The following is a 23,594-nucleotide window of genomic DNA, read 5'->3' on the forward strand; positions in this document are numbered from 1 at the left end:
AGTTTAAAAAATCTAAGCTGTATAGTGTTTAATGTCTCTGTCATTTCCAAATTAATTTGAAGATTTTATTTTTCTAGGTAGCCTTAGGGATACTTTGGTTAAATGGCATGAAATAATGTCTTGGTGAAACTTGAGAAAGATAAAACCTAATTCCTCTTTCTTTAGCAGGCATTGCCAGTAGACCTGAGCAACAGTGCGATCAGGAGTCATGGAAATAGTGGTTTCCATGGAGCATCTGCGTTTGATCCCTGCTGCCCTGTTTCTTCTTCCCGAGCTGCAATCTTTGGCCATCAGGCTGCTACTGCCCCGACTCAGCCATTATCAATAGATGGCTATGGATCAAGCATGGTTGCACAGCCCCAGCCCCAGCCTCCTCCACAGCCCTCTCTCTCATCATGTCGGCATTATATGCCACCTCCTTGTAAGTGTAAATAGTCAAAGAACTAGAGTATATAAATGAAGCATTGTGCATTCCTCCATAGAATTACCTTTCATTAATCCCAATTCATTGAGTTTTAGTATATATTTGGCTTAAGTGTAGGATTGATTTTTTTCAGTTCAGATATCTATGAGTTGAAATATATTGAATAGCAACAAGGTTTCCCTATAGCCCCAGCTGGCCTGGAACTCACTATGTAGACCAGGCTGGCCTTAATCTCACAGTGATCACTTCTTTCTGCTTCCTGGCAATATATATTTTCAGAGTAACTGAAAAAACATGAAAGTTTAGTAGTATTTCTTAGTACAACAAAATAAATTTTGTTCATGAATTTCAAATAGCTGAAACACAAGAGAGTTCTGTTAACAGATGTTTTTGCCATTTGGAAAAAAAGTCATAATAATAATTTGGTACAGGCAATTAAAATAGAACCAGGTATTGGCAGTTTTAGAGAAATTAGAATCCATTAGGTATCTTAAAAATGATAAAGACCATTGGGCTATCTAACTTCCTGTTTTGTTTGATTATAAGCTAATTACTAAATGGGAGTCTAAAAATATTTTGATAATTATGCCAAGAGTAGACCAGCAAGTCATTCAGGAAATTTGTCTTTTGTTCTGATTATATGCATCGGTCAGTTTTCAATTATACATCATCCTGAATTTCTTCTATTACAATAATTTTAAAGAGCTTCATCCTTGGAGACACAGGTGGAATCAGCCTAAATTTTATACAGTGAAATAATGATGTGTTATTTAACTTTTCATTAATACAACTTAAAATATAAAATGTGAATTGGAAAATAGGTTTAGAAACAGAGTTTGGTTTTGCAAAGCATTAGCTTGTTAACAAGTTCTGTGTGTGAGTACTGGTGTAGCTAACAGGCTGTTCTATTACACCTGCTGGTGGTCAGCCTGAGTTGATCCTTTTCTATTAAGAACTTAGTATGTGTGGTTTTCTGTTCATCCCCTTTCACATACTGAAGCAGATAATGCTATTCCTTTTTAAATGTCCTAACAAAGATTTGATAAGACACCTAAGCTGGTTTTAACTTTTATCATAAAAGTGTTTCATGTACATTCTAAAAATCTCAAACTTTTGCAAAATGTTGTAAAATAAAAAGTTAAGATGGGTGTGATGGTGTACACCTTCCAGGCAGAGGCAGATGCATCTCTGGGTCTACTTAGCAAGTTTCAATCCAGCTGGTGCTACAGGGAGACCCTGTCTCAGAAACAAAAACAAAAACAAAAACACAAGTGAAAAACTTCTTTCCCCCTCCCGTCACTACTCTTAGATCTTCAGAGGAAGCAATTGTTTTAAAGCTTATTAAAAAAGCATTCAGAAGTTTACTTTGTAAATATATATAAACATATCTGCCCTTTTAAAAAATAAACCATATCACAGATGGTGCTCTGCTTTTTTTATTCTTTCATTTAATTATATATTGGGTTTTTCCATGTTATCAGGTGAAACTAATTCAGTGGTATTTGTTGCTTTTACCCCCTCCCTTATTTTTATCTTTATTTATTATTTTTATTTTATGTGTGTGCGTGTATTGCCTGCATGTAGGTAAGTGCACCCATGTCGTGCAGTGACCTCAGAGGACAGAGGATGATGTTGGATCCCCTGGAAGTGGAGTTACAGACAGTTGTTAGCTGCCATGTGGGTGCTGGGATTTGAACCCAGGTCTTCTGCAAGAACAACCAGTGTTCTTAACTGCTGAGCCATCTCTCCAGTCCCCCTCCCTTATTTTTTTTTAACACCCTCAGAGTATTTCATTGTATTAAACCAGTCCTCTGTTGATGAATATTTAAATTATTTGTAGTTGTTTGAATCTGCCTATAGGATAACTTTCCAGGGGTGAGACTGCTGTGTCACAGAAAAAAACTTAGAAATAAATACTGTTAAATTTTTTTTCAAGGGTTTGTACCAGTTTATACTTCTCATTGGGGGTGGGGAGGTCTGTGAATAAGAATGAAAGTAGGAAATTTGAATTGTAACCTTGGTCTAGACTACTTTTTCTAAGTGGAGTGCTTTTGTACCCGTGCCTAAGTCTCTCTCCCTGCTTTAAAACATTTCTAACTGGGCATGGTGGTGCACGCCTCTAATCCCTGTACTTGGGAGGCAGAGGCAGGCATATCTATGAGTTCAAGGCCAGCCTGGTCTATATAGTGAGTTCCAGGCCAGCTGTGGCTACAGGGAGACCCTGTCTCAAAAAAGAAAACCCACAAAAAACCATTTCTAGTATTCCTTAATATGTGTACAATGCCTATAGTTTTTAAACCCCTTTTCACTGAAATTGAGCTAAGGAAGACAGGTTGTGGGAGAGTACCACAGTTAGAATCAGATCAAAGAGGACCTCAAAGTTTGAGGAATTAGCTTAGTGACTTTGGGCAAGTTATTTAATCTCTTTGTTTTCAGTTTCTTGACATTGGCAAAACAATAATTCCGATTCGCTATAAATTGGCAAACTTCGACCCACGTGACTAGTTTACATACTAGTAATACTAAGCAGTACACTAAGAATACAATTCCTTGGTTTTGGAAAGTTTGTTCTTAAGTAAGTGATAAAACCATGCTGTATCTGAAATGCTATCATTTAAAAGTTGTATTATCTTTGAAAATGTTATGACATTATATAAGTAAAACTATTCGTTATTTGGGGAATGGAGTTGAGATAGGTTCTTGATGTGGCCCAGAGTGGCCTAGAACTCAAGATCCTTTTGCCTCAGCCTCTCCCTAATGCTGAAATATAGGCCTGTGTTGCTATGTCCAGTAAAGACTACTTTTTATCATTGAGTGGTAGTATACACTCTAAAACTGTGAGTTAAGTGTGATGTTGGATCAATGTCAATGTTTTATCTCTAAATGACATATTCAGCTTTTAGGAAGCAATTCCTGAAAGGAATTTTATTTTATACATGCCGGGCTTGGTGGCCTTTAATCCCACTCAAGAGGCAGAGGCAGGCCAATCTCTGTGAGTTTGAGGCCTCTCTGGTCTACATAGTGAGTTCCTGGCCAGCTGGGGCTACAGGGAGACCCTGTCTCAAAAAGAACCCCCCTCCCCCAAATGTATTTTATGCCTAATTGATAAGTATCTATTACGTACTTTTTCCACCCTGACAAGAATACTCATAAAATTTATAAGGAAGCTGAGTATGGTGGTGCATGCTTGTAATACCAGCATTCAGAGATGGAGGCAGGAGAATTGAGAGTTTAAGGCTATCTTGGACTACAGAATAAGACCTTGCTTCACAAAGAACCAAAACTGGGCTGGAGAGATGACTCAGCAGTTAAGAGCATTTGCTCTTGCAGAGGATAGATTCAGTTAAAAGAACAAAAACAGATAAGATGGCACTTGCCTGTAATTTCAGCTTTTGGGAGGCTGAGGTAGGAGGATCATCTCAGATTTGAGGCCAGTGTGGGTTACATACTTGCTGAGAAACCAAACCAAAATAAAACAAAAATACTAGAAAATAGGAATGCAAAATGGGTCATCTCTGTGGCTATTGATCTATTCTCTTTAGATAAAGAGTTACTTAAAGTGTTTGCTGAAGAGTTAAGTAGATTCATTATGAAATAAAACCTTGACTTTGTAAACTATGAATATGTCTTATGTAATGATTAAAGTGATAGAAAACTTTGAAATGAAGCTGGAACAAATGGTGGGAATTATAGGAAAGATAGTTAACAATAATCAACAATGACCTTTTTTTTAAAGTCACCTTTAGGTACTGAACTGTATTGTCTTCTTGAAGATTGAAGGATTGATTTAATAATAAGACTTTAAAAAAACTGGTTTAAAAAATTGTAAACTACTGAGTTTGACTTCCTTTGAGCTGCCTGAATTATGATTATCTGACTTCTACTGCTCCTGAGTATATCAATAACATTAAAATTTGAAGATAGGGCCTGTGAGATGGCTTAGTAGATAAGGTGCTTGCTACCAAGTCTGATAACCTGAGTTTGATCCCCAGGACCCATGTGGTAGAGAGAGAATGACTTCTCCTCTGACCTTCACATGTATGCTGTGATATGTCTGCCCACAAAATAAGTAAATAAGTAAATAAATAAATATTTTTTAAAAATTTAAAAACTTTGAAGATAGTCCTTCTGTAAATGAAAGCAGAGAAAACTATAGCTCCAAACCAGATTTCCCAGTATTGCCCAGTAATGGGCTAGGGAGATGACTCACTCAATAGAGTGCTTGCTGTGCAAGCATGAGAACCTGAGGTTAACCCCCAGAGCCCATGTAAAAAAGCTGAGTGTAGCAGTGTGTTCCTAGAAATCGAGTGCTGGGTGGTGGTGGGGTTGTGACAGGAGCATCCCTGAGGCTTTTTGGCCAGCTAATCCAGCTCAGTCAGTGAGCCCCAGGTCCCATGTCTCCAAAAATAGGATAGAGAATGATTGAGAAAGACATTTGATACCCCCACACACACACGCGTGCGCTCGTGCATGCACCTCAGATACATGTGCACACACCCACGTGAGCATATGTGGACAGATACACACATAAGAATATTGGCCAATGAAATGAAGTTTGGACTGAAATTCTAGGAGACTTCTTTCTTGAGACAGGGTTTTCCTGTGTTGCTTAGCTAATCTTAAACTTAAGGTTCTCCTACCTCAACCTCCTTCCTCCCTTTTCTGGTAGCTGAGATTATAGGTGGGCATATCACACCAAAATTGATATTAAAAAAATAAAAAGTCAGATAGATGCAGGCCTCTCAGAGTAAGAGAGATGAGTATTCCTTTGAGGAATCTTTCAGCAGAGTTTGAAATAAAAATTTGCAGTGAAGGATTGAGAGGAAGGATCTTACTTAAGGGCTTATTTTCCTGGAAAATATGCCTCCTTCATCTGTATGAAGCACAGGATAAATGATATGAGGCAGGAGAGATAGAGCCAGCAAAAGAACTATTTTCACAATTGTGTCCAGAGGACTTAGAAATTCTTTTCCTTAATAGCTCTCTGTAAACAGTAAATCATAAAGGAAAGTAAGATGTATTTCTAAAGTTGTAACTGAAGACAGGTTTAGTGGCTGTGTGTCTGAAATTCTAGCACACAGAAGGCTGAGGTTGAAGTCAGTTTGGATTATGGAGGAAGATACTGTCTCAAGGGACTGGAGAGATGTTTGGTGATTAAGAGCACTGGCCACTTGGCTGCTAACAACTGTCCTTAACTCCAATTCCAGTGGATCCTATTCCCTCTTTGGGCCTTCACAGGCACTGCGTGCACATGGTGCACTTACATACGTGCAGGCAAAACACATTAAAGAATAAACTAAAAAAAAAGATGTCTTGCCGGGCATGGTGGTGCGCACCTTTAGTCCCAGCACTTGGGAGGCAGAGGCAGGCGAATCTTTGTGAGTTCGAGGCCAGCCTGGTTTATGTAGTGAGTTCCAGGCCAGCTGGGGCTTCAGGGAGATCCTGTCTCAAAAAGACCCTCCCCAAAAAATAAAAGATGCCTCACAGAACAATTGATAGAAATGTTTTTGTTCAGACTAGAGAGATGGCTCAGCTGTTAGCACTGACTGCTCTTATAGAGGACCCGAGTTCAATTCCCAGCACCTACATGGCGACCAGCAACCATCTGTAACTCCATGTGGTGGTTTGAATGAAAATGTCCCCCATAGGCTCCAAGTATTTGGACATTTTGTTCCCAGATGATAGCGCTGTTTTGGGAGGTTTTAGAAGGTGTGGCTATCCTGGAGGAAGCATGTCACCGGGGGGTGGGCTTACAGAGTTCTTAAGCCTTGCCGGATCTCCAGTTGCTTTCTTGCTTCCTGTGCCTGCATGATGATGTGAGAGCTTAGCTTCTGCTGCTCCTGCTCCAGCCACCATGCCTCCCTGCCATGATGGACTGTAATTTCCCTGGAACCGTAAGCTCAAATAAACTCTTCCTTTTATAAATTGCTTTGGTCAGTGTTTCTATCACAGCAACAGAAAAGTGACTAATACACTCCAGTTCCAGGAGATCCAACACCCTCTTCTGACCTCAGAGAGCATTACACAATTTGGGTATACTTACACATATTCAGGCAATACATTCATACACAAAATAAAAATAAATATTTTAAAAATGTTTTTGTGAGTTTTAGGGGTTCCCCCTCCTTTCATTTCTGGGATTGAACCTAGATATAACTGGCTAGTAAGTAAAATAATTTTCTCTGCCAGGCGTGGTGGCACATGCCTTTAGTCCCAGCACTTGGGAGCCAAAGGCAGGCAGATCTTTATGAGTTCAAGGCCAGCCTGGTCTACATAGTGAGTTCAGGTCATCTGGGACTACAGGGAGACCCTGTCGCAAAAAGATGAAAAAAAAAAATTTTTTTTTTCTTAGATTCACATTTATTTAAAAATTTTAGTGACTGTGTGAGGGTAATAGCACATATATGTCTTGTTAATGCGTTAATTATGGCAACCTTTAGGAAGGATGTTTTTGTCAACAGTTGTGTTTAAATTATTTTTGAGACTCTAACTTGCTTATATGAATTTTACTACGAAATGGTCTGTGAGCTCGTGTGTATGCATATGAAAAAGTGAGAATGTGAGAAATGGTAGAGGTGTTTGGAGTACGTCCAGTTTTTACCACTGGTAATTAAAAAAGAAAAGCCTTTGGTCCATTCTCATAATAGAACCTTGTAATGCTGGGAATGGAGTGGAGCTCTAAATATTCATATGCTTTTTTCTTGCAGATGCTTCCTTGACAAGACCACTGCACCATCAAGCCTCGGCTTGCCCCCATGCTCATGGAAACCCCCCTCCTCAGACCCAGCCTCCACCTCAAGTGGATTATGTTATTCCCCATCCTGTACATGCTTTTCATTCTCAGATATCTTCTCATGCAACATCTCATCCTGTGGCACCCCCACCCCCAGCTCATTTAGCTAGTACTGCTGCACCCATCCCGCAACATCTTCCTCCTACTCACCAGCCAATTTCACACCATATTCCGGCCCCAGCACCTCCAGCCCAGAGACTGCACCCTCATGAAGTGATGCAGAGGATGGAAGTTCAAAGGAGGAGGATGATGCAGCATCCAACGTATGTCCCTGTTTCTAAAAAGAAAATCGTGCTTGTTTTTCTTCTTGTGTTAAAAATTATGAAATCCTTTTTTGTATTATTGAGACCTGATTTCACCATGTAGCTCAGACTGGCCGTGAGTTTGTGAACCTCCTTGCTCAGCTTAAGATTAAAGGTACACATCACCACACTTAGTGAGTGGGGAAAACAAAGCAAAGCAAAACTTTATGAAATCTTTGAATAATGTAATTATACTAAATCATCAGTTCACTAGGAAATTAACTTTTTTGGATTTTTTTTTTGCATTGTTGAACATTGAATTCATGGCCTTAAGGCCACTAGGCAAGTGCTCTGCCACTGACTGAGCTATATACCTGGTAGGAGAATTATCAACCATAAATTAACCTTATTGTGTCCTATCCTGAATTGTTGTTGTTGACAATGAGTTTATATCAGATCACCTGTCTTTATGAAAGCAAATCTTTTTGTTTCTGTTTCTACAGCATGCCATAGTAAAGAATGATGTTAACATTGATCCCAAAGAACAAGATATAAGGATTATCAAAGATCTGATTTATTATGTTACTATCCAGAGGAAAGAATATTAATAGAATTTTCAAAAACTGACAGAGATCTTAGGAAGGAATTTGGTGGTGGGACTAGGGATGTGGCTTAGTTGGTAGAGTGCTTGCATAGCATGCATGAAGCACTGGGTTCAGTCCATAGCACTGCATAAGACCAAGCAAAGTGGCATACTGGGTAGTGGAAGCAAGAGGGTCAGAAGTTCAAGGCTAGCTTGGGTTCAGTGAGATCCACTCTCAAAACAACAACAAAGATTGATTTAGAAAAAACTTATTAACCTTATAATACCTCCCCCCCCGAATTTAGAAAAAGACTTAACTACTTCTTTTGACAGTTCAGTATCTGATAATTCACAATTATCTGATTTATAAATTGTCACGACAGTGAACTGTTGGTCTGATTCATTTGTTTATTCCTGTAAAGGTTTTATTGGAAAACAGCTAAACTTTTTCATTCACCTGTCATACAACAAAGGCTTAGCTAGGTGTTTTTTTTTTTCCTCCAGAAATTTTTTTTTTGAAGGGGGTGGCTGGGTTCTTTTTGAGACAGGGTCTCCCTGTAGCCCAAACTGGCCTGGATCTTAAAACGTAGACCAGGTTGGCCTCAATTTCACAGAGATCCACCTGCTTTTGCCTCCCAAGTGCCAGGATTAAAGGCGAGCACCACCATGCCAGGCTTAAAACTGAGAAAGTTTACAGTTTAGTCCTTGCATGAAAATGTTTATGGGACAGCGAGATGGCTCTGTGAGTAAAGGTACTTGCTGATAGCCTGACAGCCTGAGTTTGATACCCAGGACCCATATGATAGAAGGAGAGAACTAATTCCTGCAGTTTGTTGTCTGACCTCATATACATATAATTTTTTTAAAAATTGGGGGTAGAGCATCTATATAACCAAGATCTTGTTGCCCAAAAAAAAGCAAAAACATGCCTTTAAATCCTAGCATTCAGGAGGCAGAGGCAGGATGACCTCTGTCAGTTTGAGGCCAGCCAGGGCAACACAGTGAGACCATGTCTTAAAACCAAACAAGAAATGTTAAACAAAACAAAATACTTCCCTCTTAAATGGTTGAAATTTTGTTACAGAGTGTAGCAAAATAGTAGTTTCCATTGTCCTACTTTGTATGTTTACATAAATAACTAATTTGTACATGTAACATTTTTTCTTGAGTGTTTTTTAAGTTTTTATTTCTGTTCAGTTTCTACTATTGTAATTAAAATAACCTACTCCTAGGATGAATTTTCAATTTGAGGTGTTAGAATAAGTGAGCAGTACAATTTTTATGGAGAATATTGATTTTCAATTTATTATTAAATTTATATAGCATGTTTCTTAGTATGAGTTAATTTTAAGATGTTCATAATATTTGCAGTAGTATTTTACTCTACAGTAAGAAATAACCAATTATTCAATTATTTCCAGTGGTCTTTTTGTGTTCTGTGTTTCCAGGCGGGCACATGAACGCCCCCCACCTCATCCACATAGGATGCACCCGAACTATGGCCATGGGCATCACATTCATGTGCCTCAAACCATGTCCTCACATCCTCGCCAGGCTCCAGAGAGATCTGCCTGGTTAGTATCTTATTTATTTTAACTGTGCTCAGCAGCTTCTGGTAGAACTGAGGGAAGAAATCCTTTGCAGTGCATTGCCACATAGAAATTTGGCGTGGCAAACAAAATCCTCAGCTTATGGTGAGGTGCTGCCTGTGGGCTAGCAGAGGCTAAAAGAAAAGAATAGGACCTTGATTTCTGGGGCAGGGAACCACCTCAAGCAGGAATAGAGCATTTGGTTCTGCTTGGTTTTGTTTTTAAATTTTTTGTAATTGTCAGATAATATTTGTGTGCATTGAATATATTATGGAATGATCAACTCAGGTTAATTAGCATGTCCACATTCAAAATCTGCTTTAAGCAATTTTGAAACATCTAGCCATTATTAACTCGAGCCATAGTGAAACACTATAGAACACCAGAACTTAGTTCTGTTGAACTGAAAGTTTGTATCCCTATCTACCTCTCCTTCCCACTGACAATCTCTAATAAGCACTCTCTACTCTCTTATGTCTGAATTTGGCTTTCATAGACTTCCACATAAAAGTGAGAGGACTAGAGCTTTTTTCTGTTTTCATGAGTGGTAAGTGTCTGTCATTGACGTTAGATCCCTAGTCTGATCCTACTTTCCACAGTTTCTGTATTATCTACCCACTTTGTGCTCATATTTGCTTCACCACGCCTAACTTCAAATATTGAAAAGGGAAATCTTGTTTGTATTTTGGAGAAATGAAATAGATTTGCATTGAATTTCTAATCCATTGATGTTGGCAGTCATTGAGATCTTGTTCTGTGGTGACTTGCATCAGAACATAAAATTAAGAGTAAACGAAGACTTAGTAGTTGCCACTTTTACCCTTTCTAAAATTTTCTTTATCTTAATTTATGAGGTATAGAAGAGTGTGCTATTCTCATTATCATCAAGAGCCTAGAGATGATTATCAGACAAACAAAGTATTGGGAGCATCTGTAACATTCAGAGAAACCAACAAAGTAAATTCTGTTGTGTGCTCCTGGAGTAGCAACCAGGCCCTTAGGTCGGAAGGGACCCCAGGAGCCATTCCTTACATGACTTGCCTTTGTGAGACATAAAACTGAGTCTAAATGCTTTCTTCCTTATGGTCACAAAATGAAGCTTTTTGAACATTTATTTCTGAAATAAACTTGCATTTATTAGTAAAGTTTTGTGGTGCCAAATAATTTTTGTTTCAGCTTTATAAGTTAAACTTTAGATTATTTTCGAAAATACAAGCCTATGCACCTATTTCTCTTGATAATAAAAAGACTATAAGGAAGACACACAAAGTTACAGTGTTCTCCTTTCTCAGGGAACTGGGAATTGAAGCTGGAGTGACTGCAGCGACCTACACACCTGGGGCATTGCATCCTCACTTGGCCCATTACCATGCTCCTCCTCGACTGCATCACCTACAGTTAGGACCACTTCCTTTAATGGTAAAATTGGAATTAAAAAATTCTGACATTTTCCCCTTCTAAAAGTAACATTCCTTTTCTAAATTAAATATTTTATTAAAATATTTTGGTATAATAGATGATTTGATAGGATTTAGAAATAATTTCCCTCATAAGCTAGAAGTTTGCACTATAAAAAGGTATTAAATATGTTAAAATCTGGGTTTGTAATTTGCCTTGTCAGACGAACTCTTGATGCATAAAACGACAAAAAGCAGGCATCTCTGCACACTAAGATAGTCGTGATTCACTGTCTTTAGGACATTGCATGTTAAGTTAATTTGTGTAAATGGGATGGATCAGCTTTGATACATTCATACTTTGAACAGATCCAAATTTAGTTGCTATAATGATACTAAAACAAACAAACCCCACAAATTAAGCAAACGTTTATTGAATGTATTGTTTGTAATACTATAGATGTGGGACAGAAAAGGGAGTAGTTCTGTGTTGTGGGGCTAGGTACTGCAGAGGTTTCAGAGAGGCCTCATTGTCTGTTATCCAGCCTTGGATGGTGGTTTTGAGACCTGTCAAGAGCTGTCAAACAGCACAGGCACTAGGAGTTCCACCTGTGCTTATGTCTCTAGATACACAGAGCATTTGTCCAGCATTCTTAAACAGGTCCCAGCTCCTTCTATCGCTCCCTGAATAGGATGAATAGGATGTGTAGATGGATAAATAAAATAGAGAATAACACTGTTCTGACAATAAACTGGGACTCAGTGACTGCAAAAGGGAAGATGTTCTGGTCATATGCATTTTGAGAAATTTAATTATGGTTTAAAAAACACATGCTCAGTTACGTGAAAAATTACATTCATCGGTGGGAAAAGGAAATGGTTTAGACATTTTAGTGGAATAGGTAAATGTTAAGAGTCTGAAAGAAAGCAATGGCAGTGGCATGAAAATAACAGGACTCAGTAGAGTAATACTTAGGATGATGCCCAGATTACTAGTTTGGGTTAAAATCTGTAAAGTGGCTCACTGTATTAGAGAATATTGGATGGTTTGATGAAGGGGTTAGATGAAATAGGTTTTGGACATAACTGAATCTGAGATAACTGTGCGTCAAGGTTGACTGAATGTCCAGTAAGAAGTTGAGCTTTTGATCTGGACCTCCAAAGATATCTGAGCTAAAGATACTTTTTTTTGAGCTGGTAATTTATGAAACAGTGCTAATGAATTCAAAGAAAATTATTTTCAGAGGAAGTGTGCAAATGGCAGGAGGATGAGTAGAGTTTTCAAATACAGTATTGAAATGGCGGTGTACTTCAGTTAAATGATTATGAGAAGTGGCTCAAAGAGCTGAGAAACAAAGTTAGTATATTGTCATAAACTAATACAGTCAGCAGTGTCAAAAGAATGAAGCTTAAAAAGTGTTGACATTGGAATGGTTCTCGGTGGATGTGTCAGAGTGGTTAGCACTGGTGAGAAATGGAGATGGGGTACTTTTCCCCTTTCTCCCCCTCACTCCCACAGCTTTGGATGTGGTGATAGAAATTGAACCCAGGGCCCTTTCTAGATAAACACTCTACCACTGAGCCACACCCCTAGCTCTTGGTGCACTTTTTTAGGATGATAAAAATTTTATGGGGGGAAAATTTATATATATATATATATATATGTATGTATGTATGTATGTATGTATGTATGTATATATAATCGTTTAGCTTGGCTCTAAAGGTCCAGTGAGAAGGAGAGAAGGTAATGATTCCAGGAGTAAGAAGAATATTGAGGTTTGGAGAAACATGAAATATTTAGGTTTACGATAGAAAGCCAGCAGCAAGAACCTCTCTGTTTGAAGGGAGAAGTAAGGAGTAGCAGGTAAGTATGATCCAGTGAAGGGAAAGTGGAGGATGAGGACTGATGGTACGGCCAGATTTAGATGGGGAAGGGGATGCTCATCTACAGCAGCTGGAGGAAAGAGACTGAGGAGAGGGATTCAGGTGAGGGCAGACATAGGAATAAGATAATTCCTTTTGATTTTCTTGGGGAAAGTTAAGTTACTTGCTTAGTACTGATCTTGGTTATAAATAAAGTTTCAGATAATTTAAATAACATGCCATTTGAAGGTTAAAAGTTGCTGCTTCTAAATTATTTTATATTGTCTATTTAAACTGTAAAACCTGCTAGAAGTATGTTATGATTCAGTGGAGGCTGGTTGAAAAATATTGGAGATTTATTAGTAAAGATGGAAGAATGGTGCTTTGTCTCATAATCTCTGTTTTTATATCCGGTTGGTTTGTAATGGCCACAGTAGTTACCTTATGTACAGCTGCTACAGATACACAACTGTTATAGGTGAAATACAGTGTTGGAATATAGTAAGCTTCTAGTCATGTACAACTTTGGTTTATGTGTTTCTATTAAAGGCAGCTCATCTAGTACGTATTGATGATCTGCTAACATTGAACTGATAGCCATCAGCACTATAATATACACCTGATCAGGACTTAACAATACATGTTTTCTTCCTGACACACATCACACTGCTTTGGGTATCACTGGTTGGTACTTGAGAATTATATTTGAGAGCCATTTTAAACATGAAAGCCAATGGCAAAATCACAATTGTGTGAAAAACATGATACTAAGTAAGTAGACCGGAAGAGATGCAGAAGGCAGAACCTTCTTCAGCCTCAGCTGGGAGCCCTGTTTGGCAGGGCATGTTTTTGGCCACTCTCTTCATGACATAAATGGCTGAAAGGACAAAAATCCATGTGGGGCTACAGACAAGTTTTAACCACAAGCCAACTCACAGATAATTCTGAAATAATCAGGATTGACTATGCTGAACAAAAAAAGAAAAATCAGAAAACACTTGAAATTATATTCACTGACAGAATCAAGCAAAAAGAAGGGTAGATTAGGGAAAATCTTAGGGTTTTTTTTTTTTTTTAATAAGGGTTACATAATCTTGTGAAAGTTTTTTCAAATTATTGTTGCTAAGAGAGCATTATGCTCAAGTGTGAATAGAATATACATCAAATCCTTTTTCTTTCTTCCTCTTCCTCCCCCCCTCCTCACTTTTTGAGGGGGAGGGATTCTTTTTGAGACCAGGTCTCCTTATAGCCCCAGCTGGTCTGGAACTCCATATGTAGATCAGGATGGCCTCAGTCTCATAGAAATCCACCTGCCTCTACCTCGAGTGTTGGGACTAAAGGCATGCACCACCGCAGTCAGTTTTCTTTCTTTTGAGACTGGATCTTGAAGTATTGCCCCTACTGACCTTGACCTACTGGACTTGCCTCAGCCTTCTGATTAATGGGGGTTGTGGGTGTCTCTCATTGTGCACAGCGCCCAACTGTACTTAGAAGTCTTTGTGCAAGATAGTTACCTCATGAAACAGCTATTTTTTCTTATTCTTTTGACTATATTTTAAAGGATGAGAGATTATAGTTTAAGGGGAACCGAACCAACCCTGATGGAGAATGTTTAGGGTAGATCTTGTATATGTATGAGTTCTATGAGTTGCATGGAGAATGTTGAGTGTCTTGAATATTCAGTGTTACACTAAATCACAATTCTTCTTAATTGATTCAGTCTCTCTTGTATTAAAAACAGGTTCCTGACATGGCAGGCTACCCCCACATCCGTTACATTTCATCAGGATTGGATGGGACATCATTCAGAGGTCCTTTCAGGGGCAACTTTGAGGTACACAATAAAATAAATGAAGCCGTTTGCAGCGGTCTTCTTAGAGCAGAGTGCATTGTGCATGTGTGGGGTTCATAGTTACATAGAATTGCTGCTGTGGCTGGCGTCAGAAAGTCAGGTGTCTCATATTGCCTATGAGTTGCACAAAGATTTATGAGCAATGATACTAAGGTCAAAAGGTAACTGAGGGACTGGAGAGTTGTCTCAATGGTTAAGAGCAATGACCGTTCTTGCAGAGGACCTGGGTTCGGTTCCCAGCACCCACATGGCAGCTAACAACTGTCCTTAACTCCAGTTCCAGGGAGGTCTGGCCTCCACGAGCCTTGCACAATACAGGAGCACTTAATTATGTGTGGGCAAAACACTCATATACATAAAATAAATATAAATAGTTATAAAAAATATGCTGGGCGTGGTTGCTTACGCCTTTAATCCTAGGGCTCAGGAGTCAGAGGCATGTGGATCTATGTGAGTTCAAGGTCAGCCTGGTCTATGTAGTGAGTTCCAGGCCACCTGTGGCTACAGGGAGACCTTGTCTCAAAAAGACCAAAAAATAAATAAATAAATAAATAAAAATAAATAAATAAATAAATTTAACTGAGTTTTTAAATAAGAGTGAATGAAAATAATCTAATACAGATGAATGAATAAAAATTTATTAAATCAGCCTTTAATCCTAGCACTTTCATGGAAGGGAGAAACAGGTAGATCTCTGTGAGTTTGAGGCCAGCCCAGCCTACATAGTTCTAGGATGGCCAGGGCTACATAGTGACACCGTGTCTCAAAAAACAACAAAAAATTAAATATCAGTATCTGATGAACTGTACCATTAAATGTGGGAGGAAAATCTTAATGCTTTTGATTGACTGTATTTGTGAAAAAACATTGCTGAGAAACAGAAACCTAAATAATTCATTATGCAGCTGAGTATCTTCTCATTTGAGTTTTCAGGAAAAATAACCCCATTTGAATATTATTTAAAACTATGTTTCTCGGCCAGGCGTCGTGTTGCACACCTTTAATCCCAGCACTTGGGAGTCAGTGGCAGGCAGATCTTTGTGAGTTTGAGGCCAGCCTGGTCTACACAGTTCCAGGACAGCTGGGGCTACAGGGAAACCCTGTCTAAAAAAAAACAAAAAAAACCTGTTTCTCTTCATATAAATTTTTAAATTGTAGTTGGTATAGAATTATTCTTGTTTATTTCCTTAATTTAATGGAAGGGGGTTCATCTTACATCTAGACTTACACAGTACCATGTGGCATTTATTTTTTATTTTATTTATTTATTTTTATTTATTTATTTCAGCTTTTTGAGACAGGGTCTCCCTGTAGCCCCAGCTGACCTGGAACTTTCTATGTAGACCAGGCTGTTCTCAATCCCACAGAGATCTGCCTACTTTGGAGATTAAAGGTGTACACCGCCATACCTGGCTCAGTATTATCCTAATTTAAAACACTGCAGTGCCATTTCAGTTTGAAGAAAAACATTTTAACAGTCTGCCTTACTATACCTATATAAGAAAAATTTTGTGAACCATTTATCTTATTTGTGTGTGTATATATATGTATGTATATATGTGTGTGTATGTGTACTTGCATGTATGTGTGTGCTGCTGTTTGTATGTGGAGATAGAGGACAGCTTGCAGGAGTCTGTTCTTTCTATCATGTGAGTCTTGAGCCATGTTGCTGGTCCTAAATCAGTGTTTTTTGAACAATGTATTTATCCTGTAGGCTTATAAATGTTTGTTGTTTTCATGGTATTGCCAGTGCTGTTGAAGGAGTCTTCTCACATTTATTTATTTATTTATTTATTTATTTAATTTATTATCTTTTTGAGACAGGGTCTCCTTGTAGCCCCAGCTGCCCTAGAATTCACTATGTAGACCAGGCTGGCCTTGAACTCACAGAGATCTGCCTGCCTCTGCCTCCCAAGTGCTGGAATCAGAGGCGTGTGTCACCATGCCTGGCTGTCTTCTCACCTTTAATACTAGTTATTCTTCACTTTTCAGGAACTTATTCATTTGGAAGAAAGATTAGGAAATGTCAATCGTGGAGCATCCCAGGGAACAATCGAAAGATGTACATATCCACATAAATACAAAAAGGTGAGACTGTATTCTGTGAAATTCCTAAATTGCTATTGAAATGCATAAAGTGTTAATATTATAGATCTTTGAATTTGTGGTGTATATCAACTTTTTTTATTGAAGCAACATATACAAAGTGGACAAAATCGAAAACTACAAATATATGTACTTTGAAATTTCCTTTTTAATTTTCTTAGACAAACTCTCATTATGGAGCCCTGGCTAGTTTGGGACTCATTATGTAGACCAGGCTGGCCTCAAACTCAGTGATCCACCTCCTGCTATGTTCAGATTAAAGGTGTGTAGCACCATGCTGGGCACTTTGAAATTTTTTTTTTACCATAAACTCTAGTCTTCCTTTTTCAGAAGCAAAAGTATAGGTATCTTGCCAGGTGTGGTAGTGCATGCCTTTAATCCGAGCACTCAGGAGGCAGAGGCAGGTGGATCTCTGTGAGTTCAAGGCCAGCCTGGTCTACAGTGGTTGCCATTTTATTCCATATGGGCATTCATAGATCTTTTTGTTGTTTAAGAGACAAGGGCTTGCTAGGTATATATCTCTGACTGGCTTCACATTTGAGCTCTTCCTCCTCAGCCTTTTGGTGCTAATGCACAGGTGTGTGCCACAAAGCTGTGTTTCCATGTTTAATTGTTTAGACAAAATTCTGTCATATGATAGTACTGTAAGGGTTTTTAACTATCCACTTAATTCTGGTGTCATGACCACACCTATAATTCTAGCATTGGAGTGGCTGAGGCAAGGGAGTTGCCAGGAGTTTGAAGCCTGCCTGAGCTCAGGCATTGTTGAGACAGTGTTTTACTGTATAACCGAGGAAGGCCATGAATTCAACAACAATGCAAATAAGCAAAAACAGCAACAAAAACAATAATGGGGAAAAAATTTTTGTATTTCTTAATACTTTCATTTATACTGTTTGTTTAGTATTATATGCGGGAATCCCAAAACAGACATTTTAAATAAAATACTTATGATAACAAATAATACTTTATGTTATAATGAAAATAATGAACTATGAAAATTACTGTTCTTTGTATTTTTCATGTTTTTAAGAGTATTAATAATTACTACTAACTGTAAGTTCTTTCAAAACTAAATACTATAATTAGAATTAATTTATATGGCTGTTTGAAATATTCACTAAAAAATAAAATTTCTTTAGCTATGTTGATATAGCATTATATGGTATATCATCATAAATTAAAAGTTGTTTAAAACTAAAGAGTTTCTGTTAAATTTGATTTTGCTTTTCATGCTGATTATTAGGGGATCTTAAAAGAATTGATAGTCACTTAATTCATCTATTCATGACATAAGTTATATGTGAATATGTGGTTTTGTTTTGTTTTGTTTTAAATAAACACAGACTTTACTCAGTTGTTCAATAATGTCATCTCTGCTAATAAGGTAACAACTGATTGGTTCTCACAGAGGAAACTGCACTGCAAGCAAGATGGGGAAGAGGGGACTGAGGAAGATACAGAGGAAAAATGTACTATCTGTTTGTCTATTTTAGAGGAAGGTGAAGATGTGAGGTAACTAGATATTAATTATCTAAAATCTGCTCTCAAACTTATTAGGGTCTGGATTGTGGTCCAGAGGCTCATAGCTAGATAGATCAATTGAGAGATTGATAGATCTTAAAAGACCTCTTACTTAAAAGTAAATTAGAGGTGCTGGAGAGATGGCTCAGTGGTTAAGAGCACTGACTGCTCTTGCAGAGGACCCAGGTTCGATTCCCAGCACCCACATGGCGGCTATGACCTGTCCTTAACTCCAGTTCCAGGGGAATCCTGTGCCCTCTTCTGACCTCTGCTGGCATTGCACAACATGGGTGCACTCACGGACATGCAGGCAATACACTCATACACATAAAATAAAAATAATAAATAAAATATTTTAAAAAGAAAAAAGTAAACTAGAACTTTAGCCGTCTCCATAGGTTTTTTTTTTGTGTGTGTGTTTTTAAGATGAAGATGTAGCTTCAAAATACTACTGAATTAATGTATGTATAATTTGTTTTTAAAAATGCCGCATAGAAATCATAAAATTAATTTTTGCTTTTTGTTTTCTTTACTAATAACAGGCGTCTTCCCTGTATGCACCTTTTCCACCAAGTGTGTGTTGACCAGTGGTTGATTACCAATAAGAAGTGCCCCATATGCAGAGTGGACATTGAGGCCCAGCTGCCAAGTGAAAGTTGACAACGTGTTTCAGAACTCTTGCTCTCCCTCTCATTCCCATCCTTTCTGGTACTGCAGTCAACCAAAGATGGCATGACTTACCTGTGCAGATTTGGAAGCATTGAACTTCAAGTGCTGGCTCTGCTATATGGTACAACTAATGCTAGACCTACAGTTTATGTATACAGTTGATTTTGATGTATTTATAAAAGCTTTTCCCCCCCCTAGATTTGACATTTTTTCCTGTATCATTTTACTGTATTTTTGCATGGTTCCTTGTATTGCATTTCTTTGCACATATTATGGGCTTGTGACCCTAAACTTGCAGGCAAGATTAGCTGCTTTAGTAAGTAGTATTTTGTGGTCTTTTTTTTTTTTTTTTTTTTTTTTTTTTTTTTTTTTTTCTGTTGTTGTTGTTGTTGTTGTTGTTGTTGTTTTTTACATAGTACCAAGTCTTGAGAATTACGGATTTTTTTATCCATTACTAACCTTTAATTTAATCAATCATGTACTTTAGTTTAATGTATAAAGATCCTCTAGAAAATGATAATATTATGTATTAAGACATTCCTTAACTAAATTAGGACAAAATGGCTGCTGTATATTTACAACATGGAGTTCTGAGTTAAGTACCAACTTTAGTTCTGGGAACAGAATACAACCCATGTCAGTCAATCAGATGCAGGTGGTGCTCACATCACCAGAGTGATCAATATGGATTTTCTTGGTGTATCCTTTTCTTGCCAGCACAGTGCAAGATAGAGTTGAATATTAATATCATACATTTAGACTGCTGTTCTGATCATATTTATCTTTTTCTACATCATTTAGAACTTTATTTCCCTATTTCAATTTTTGCTGCTTTGAAACAGCTTTGATGAACACTAAATATTAAATTGAGTTAGCTGGATTGTACATACTTGCAGATTTTTTTAAAATTTAGGGAAATTGAGAAAGACATGTAGAATTTTGTTCATTCTGCTAAGCACGAATAGTTGATATCTGCTTATACTAATTTTATAGACATATTCAGTCAGGACTAGAATTTCTGTCATTGGCAGGTATCTATGCATTCGTAGAACTTGGAAAGGTCCCAGGATCACTTTTAAGGGATTTTTTTTATTAGTCTAAATATAAATAAAGTCAGCTGAATCTACATGTCTCTTGTTTTATTTCTCTCTAAACTTGAAAACAATAAAATCTGCAGATACTGTGAGGCACAAATTATATGGTCAACCTACTGTTGTTATGGTTATAGATGCCCACTTCATACATTACCAAGAGTCGATCACTGATTTAAAAATTTTAATTTCTATAGTTAAGATTTACAATGTAATATAGAGTATAAAGTTAAGTTAACATACTAACATTTCTCCTTTGGAGGAAGTTTTAATCCACTTCAAGATGCATAGTGTCGAGATACTTTTCATATACAGGATAGCCTAATTTTATTTGTTTAAATATGCTTAATATGCGCAAGATTGCAAATGCATCCAGTCAGTAATATCACTGTCTGTATGTGGAAGACATGTTCCAATGGATCATATGTGAAGATGTCAATAAGCTTGCATTAAGCCACCTGCTTTGTAAGTGGATTGATTAATAAATAACTTATATTTCTATTGTCTTTGTGTTTCATAGTGTGATCTCATGTAAATAGATATTTGCATAATTTGGTGCTTGTATTTATGCCTTTTATGTTAGTAAATGTTTCACAAGTAATTTCACAGGTCTAAATAATATGTATACAGATGGTGGATGGACCAAGTGTTATGAGGGCTAGATGTGTAGCTCAATAGTGAAACATTTGCTAAGCTGCAGGACGATCTTCAGTTCAATGCTTGCCATTGCTAAAAAGTAAAATAAAAGTGTATCTGCTGGGCTTGGTGGTGCACAGTTTTAATCCCAGCACTCCAGAGGCAGGCAGCTCTCTGTGAGAATCAAGGCCAGCATGGTCTGCATAGTCAGTTCCAGGCCAGCTAGGGCTATAGGGAGATCCTGCCTCAAAAAGACAAAGCAAAAACAAAAAAAATTTTATTGGTAGCCAGGTGTGGTAGAGGCAGGAGAATCCTGAGTTTGATAGCCTCTTGCGTTAGACAGACTTGGAGGCCATTCTAAGTTACATAGCACAATCCTGCCTGGTGGCGCATGCCTTTAATCCCAGCACTCGGGAGGCAGACAGGTGGATCTCAGTGAGTTCAGGGCCAGCCTGGTCTATATAGTGAGTTCCAGGACAGCTGGGGCTACAGGGAAGCCCTGTCTCAAAAAGACCAAATAAATAAATAAATTAATTAATTAATAATAAATAAAATTAATACTACTTGTAAGTGGTAAAATTATGTGTGTGTCTGTGGGTTCATGAGTGCAAGTATCTTGAAGAAGCCAAATGCATCTGATCCTCGGTATCTGGAATTAATAGAGGGTATTGAGGTTGCTGAGAATTAAACTCAGGTCCTCTGGAAGAGCAGTGTGTGATCTTAACTACTGAGCTATCTCTCTAGCCTTCATCAGCATAAAAATCAAGATAGATTGTTGTGGACTTTTTGTTTACTGTTTCATGAATGCAGATGTTTAAATCCATAGAAAACACATGCTAATTTCTGCTTCCTCAAACTTCTGGGAGCACAGTAACTTTTGTTTATGGAAAACTTTATATGCCATGGTATTGGCTATATTAAGGTTGAAGTGTTTTCTTTCAGTCATAGATTTCAGACATTTCCTCTTTAAAAAATTTTACATGTATGCATGTTTTACCTACAAGTATTCAGAAGACCAGAAGAGAGTGTTGGATTCCCGGAAGCTGGAGTTGTGTACTGTTGTTAGCTTCCATGTAGATGCTGGAAACTGAACTTGGGTGCTCTGGAAGATCAGTAGGCTCTTAACCACTGAGCCATCTCCCAGCCCCTGAATATAAAACTCTTTTTTTTTTGGTCTTTTTGAGACAGGGTCTCCCTGTAGCCCAAGCTGTCCTGGAACTCACTCTGTAGACCAAGCTGGCCTTGAATTCACAGAGGTCTGCCTGCCTCTGCCTCCCGAGTGCTGGGATTAAAGGCGTGTGCCACTGTGCCTGTTGAATATAATTCTTAATTCAAGAAAATAATTGAAGGCTGGAGTGATCAATCAGTGGTTAAGAGCACTGGCTGCTCTTGCAGAGCTCGATTCCCAGCACCCACATGGCAGCTAACAGTCATCTGTAACTCTAGTTCTACAGGATCCAACACCCTCTTCTGATCTCTGCAGGCACTGTACAACATGGGTGCACTTAAATCATGCAGGTAATATACACATAAAATAAAAATAATTTTAAAAAGAATTATATCCAAAGTAGTTATTTCCTACCAAGAAAGTTGCCAGTTATATTTTGTATTGAGCCTACTTGGCACAATCAATTTCTTCTCTTCTGTATTCTTTCAGGTTTGTAGGTCATGTGTTTTGTTTTTTGTTTTTTTGAGTAGTGGAAGTAATATATAGACTGTGGAGTTATACTTGGGTTTTGAATTGGACAGCTTTGAACAATGTAAGCTTAAAATTTCTCAACTACAAAATGGTAGTGTTAAGGCTGGGTGTGGTGGCACATGCCTTTAGTCCCAGCACTATGGAGGCAGAGGCCAGAGGACCTCTGTGAGTTCAAGGCTAGCCTGGTATGTATAGAGAGTTCCAGTTCAACTAGGGTTACATAGTGAGACTCTGTCTCAAAAACCAGAACAGAACAAAACAAAAACCCTCATGGTTAGGGTTGTTAGGACTGAGATGATGAGTGTGGTTCATACTTAAGAATATAAATTCATGGGGCTGGATAGGTGACTCAGCAGTTAAGAGCACTTGCTGGTCTTCCAGAGGACCTGTGTTTGGTTTTTGGTACCGATTCTGGTGGCTCACAATCAATCTGAAACTTCAGCTCCAGGGGATCCAACGTCCTTTTCCGGTGTCTGCAGTAACTGGCATGCATGTACACATACACATACAGATAGACACACACACACACACACAACACAAATATAAAAATAAGTCTTAGATATACACATACACACATATGTATATTTTCCCTATTCTTACTGTATCCTAGCCTACCATCCAAATATTTTTGCCTTTAAAATCAAAGGCTAGCATTGTAAGGTGCTGAACCAAGTTCAGCTTTTGCTGCTAACATTTCTTCTGTACTGTGTCTAAGCAACTGATTGCTAACTGAGAAGAAACGGTCTTCTTCAACATTTCAACGGTGTGTTGGGAGTTTTCTTTTGTACTGTAGTCACAGGAGATTCCCAAATGTGCTTTCTGCTTTTCCCTGCACTCACAGCAGCATATGCCCAGCTACCTGTCAGGACTGCCCACTGTGCTTGGCAGCTGCTGCTAGTGCATCAGAATTAAGACCATTTGCCCTCTCTACCCTAAAATTCCGTGGGGGGGCTCTTTTGTACTGTAGTCACAGGAGATTCCCAAATGTGCTTTCTGCTTTTCCCTGCACTCACAGCAGCATATGCCCAGCTACCTGTCAGGACTGCCCACTGTGCTTGGCAGCTGCTGCTAGTGCATCAGAATTAAGACCATTTGCCCTCTCTACCCTAAAATTCCGTGGGGGGGC

At 38.2% G+C, this 23,594-nt stretch overlaps 1 protein-coding gene across 7 annotated transcripts in view; it reads left to right on the top strand.

Annotated features, from left to right (window-relative positions):
- The window catches only part of Rnf111 (ring finger protein 111), an 82,874-nt gene extending 62,235 nt beyond the window's left edge, over positions 1 to 20,639 (top strand). The window contains exons 7-14 of one of the 7 annotated variants that reach the window (XM_029565270.1): positions 169 to 421; positions 7,132 to 7,480; positions 9,464 to 9,616; positions 10,924 to 11,050; positions 14,633 to 14,725; positions 16,736 to 16,831; positions 18,237 to 18,364; positions 18,916 to 20,170. In XM_029565270.1, coding sequence (XP_029421130.1) covers positions 169 to 421; positions 7,132 to 7,480; positions 9,464 to 9,616; positions 10,924 to 11,050; positions 14,633 to 14,725; positions 16,736 to 16,831; positions 18,237 to 18,364; positions 18,916 to 19,033 — 1,317 coding nt within the window. In that variant the 3' untranslated portion in view covers positions 19,034 to 20,170. Of the gene's footprint in view, positions 1 to 165; positions 422 to 7,131; positions 7,481 to 9,463; positions 9,617 to 10,923; positions 11,051 to 14,632; positions 14,726 to 16,735; positions 16,832 to 18,236; positions 18,365 to 18,915 lie in introns of all 7 variants that reach the window. The other 6 variants (XM_029565268.1, XM_029565271.1, XM_008836871.3 and 3 more) reach the window with 6 other exon arrangements.
- Positions 20,640 to 23,594: the final 2,955 nt, after the last annotated feature.

This window comes from Nannospalax galili, unplaced genomic scaffold (assembly GCF_000622305.1).
Source record: "Nannospalax galili isolate Female #2095 unplaced genomic scaffold, S.galili_v1.0 scaffold117, whole genome shotgun sequence".
NCBI classification, from domain to species: domain Eukaryota; kingdom Metazoa; phylum Chordata; class Mammalia; order Rodentia; family Spalacidae; genus Nannospalax; species Nannospalax galili.